General features: G+C 40.2%; 1 protein-coding gene across 1 annotated transcript in view; it reads left to right on the top strand.

Moving 5' to 3' along the window:
- The window catches only part of DRC1 (dynein regulatory complex subunit 1), an 89,721-nt gene that overhangs the window by 16,316 nt on the left and 70,496 nt on the right, over positions 1-2,909 (top strand). The window contains exons 2-3 of the mRNA XM_007938908.1: positions 590-677; positions 1,257-1,261. Coding sequence (XP_007937099.1) covers positions 590-677; positions 1,257-1,261 — 93 coding nt within the window. The remainder of the gene's footprint in view (positions 1-589; positions 678-1,256; positions 1,262-2,909) is intronic.

Genomic DNA, 2,909 nt, shown 5'->3' with positions numbered 1-2,909 from the left:
ATTGACACGGTGGCTGCAATGATGGGCTCAAGTATAGCAGGGATTGTGGGCCTGGCGCGGGATCGGGCAGTGTTTTGTTCTGCTGTGCATGGGGTCGCTATGAGTTTGAAACGACTCGACGGCACTTAACAACAACAACAACAGCTTATTTAAACAGTGAAGCTGAACATATGTTCAAATGCCTATTTACCGTTTGTATTTCTTTGTAAATTATCTGTTCACATCCTTTGCCAATTTTCCTGTTTGGCATTTTGTATTTTTTTTTTTCTCTATTGATTTGAAAGAGCCTTTTCTGTTTTTATGGATGCAATATTTTATCAATCTTTTACCACTTATCCCTCGACTTTCAAACTTACGAAGTTTTTTAGTGTATAGTTTTAAACTTAAAGTAAAAACTTTTTTTCTGGTCTTGGGTTTCAATGCTTCTGTATTTACTTCCAGTGTTTTTATGATTGTGATTTTTTTTAATACTTAAATTTTATCCACGTGGAATACATTTTTGCTTATTTTGTGAAGTACTATGGCACTTTGGACTATGAAATTTAAGTGCTAAAAGTAACTTTAGTTTATCTGTCTTTTTCCATCACAGGGAAGCACTTGGAGACTATTTAGATGGGAAAAAAGAAAGCGAGGAAGAACAAAGCAAGAGCTACAAACAGAAAGAAGAAAGCAGACTGGTATGAACTGGGTAGTAAATGGGTTGATCCTGTAAGACTAGACAGCCAAGTGTGATGCCATATCTTTCACATTTATGAGATCATTTTCCTATTTCTAGGCAGAACTGACTTCAACTCTGCCATTTTGATAACTCTTAGGAGTGAGCTTTATGACATTTTCTTATATTTATATTCTCTCCTGTAATTCTTTGGAAGGAAGGTTGAGCAAACTACTTCCATAGTGATACAGCCTCGGAAACTCAAAGGGGGGTCGCTATGAGTCGGGTCTGACCCGATGGCAGTGAGTCTGTACTCATACACCTTTGTAAAAAAAATGTGATTTGGGTACAAATTTACAAAGGACATTTGTTTTACTTTCAACAGTTCATGCACATTTGGTTTCACAGCACCAGTTAAAATCCCAACAATATAAAGCTCTCCTTCCATCTCCTGCCTGTGACCACCCCTCCCTGTGTCTTTCTTGTCTATGCATTCCTGTCTGTCTAGGTTTCCCCCTATGCAAATGCTGCCCTTCTGATGTCCTGCAGTTGATTAATCTAAGGGGTGCATCTCACTAGGTTGGTGGGTACACCTCACTAGAGAAGGTGGGTGCATCTTTTTGGGGTAGGTTTTCTGATTGCAGGCCTTTCTACTGTTTGGCTGAGAGCTAATCTATGGAAGTGAGGCCAGTTCCAGGCCCGAAGCATAACCTGGATCCATAGTCTCAGGGGTTCCACCAGTCTCTATCTGACCAGTAATTCTGGTCATTTTTGTGTTTTTGAATTTTGTTCCACATTTCTCCTCCCGTTCTATCCAGTATCTCCAATTTTGATCCATTTTCATTGCTCATACACTTTTAATGGTTATTCATTATTCATAGTATAGAATCCAAACTTTATAGCCTGACATTCAAGGCTATTTGTAGTTTTTATTCCCATCTTAACTTTCCAATTGTACCTCCTGTTGTTTCCTAGTTTGAATCTTCCACTTTGGCTAGGCTGATCCACTCACTCCCCTCCGTGGGGGCTGTGTCATCCCTGCTCTGTGCCTTTGATTGTACCTGTTCTCATTTGGAGTGTCAAGCCCCCTCCCCACTCTCTTTCCCTTTTCTCCTATCTTCCCCCTTTCATCTGGGTGCCTTCCCATCCTTTAAGACCATCTCAAATCCCAATTCCTCTTTGAATTCTTCCTCTGCCCAGCCTGAACTCTTTTAATCCACATATCGAATACTTCTTGTCTGTACCATTAATTTCATTTTAGATAGTCTGCCTTGTATGACTCTTTAAATGTGTATGCATGCCATCTCCCCAATGAAATTTTAAGCTCTATGAGAATGAGGACCTCATCCTGTATCTTCTCTGCATTGTTTCATGGTTGTGGAGTAGCTCATGGCTTGTACTCAATAAACATTGAAAAGAAAATAATTTGATTGCTCTCCTGTGGCAATGACAGGGCTCCTGGGATATCGAATAAAGTACTTGGAACAACAGGTGCAGGAGGAATAAACAGCAGTTCAAAACAGCAAGCCCAAACTTGCAAACTGCTGTGTCAAATTAATTAATACATGAAATGTGTAGACAATAATACGAGATATGAATGCAGGAGTTGAGATATGGAAAAGAGCTTACTGGGCTGGCCCGGTCAGGACAGGTTACAAGTAGAAAGAGTGACTGGAGGTGGGTCCTAGAAGTGGACTTCATAAAGATGGAGAAGGAGATAATTTCTAGCAGAAATTAAAGTGTGCTTACTGGGAGAAAAATGCTTGAATCACTGAAATATTATTGTAGAGATAATTGAAGAATTTGTCCTGTCCTGTGTCAGGGATGAGATGGTTTACTGTACTGGAAAGAATATTGGCCTGAGGTGGGTTCCTGTTCCAGCTCTGTCTCTCACGGTGGACTGGATGATTCATGTCGTATCTTTGAACTTATGTTTCTTCATCTAAAGGGTCAGTGATCTCAGAACATTTCTGTGTAGAAGAAAAGTGATGTTATAGTCTCAAAACTACGACAGACTGAGTACTCTTCAACTGAGTGTCCCCAAAGATACAGTGCTTTCATTAGCAAGTTTTCGAGTGTCCATTCGCTTAGGACTTTAGTCATGAAGAGCTTTGGCTTTGAAGAAAAATATGTATAAGGAAATGCTACCTTGCTACCTTTCTCAATACCATGGTATTGATGGCCAATACTGTCCTACAACCTGGCCAGGAGGGGCCCCTGCCCTTGGCCCTATGCTTTATCAGCTTTTTCAAAA

The sequence above is a fragment of the Orycteropus afer genome, unplaced genomic scaffold (genome assembly GCF_000298275.1).
Source record: "Orycteropus afer afer isolate SDZICR_OR568_19922 unplaced genomic scaffold, OryAfe1.0 scaffold00054, whole genome shotgun sequence".
NCBI lineage: Eukaryota > Metazoa > Chordata > Mammalia > Tubulidentata > Orycteropodidae > Orycteropus > Orycteropus afer.
The sequence above is the reverse complement of the archived record's forward strand: the minus strand, read 5'-3'. Positions and strand labels throughout refer to the sequence as shown.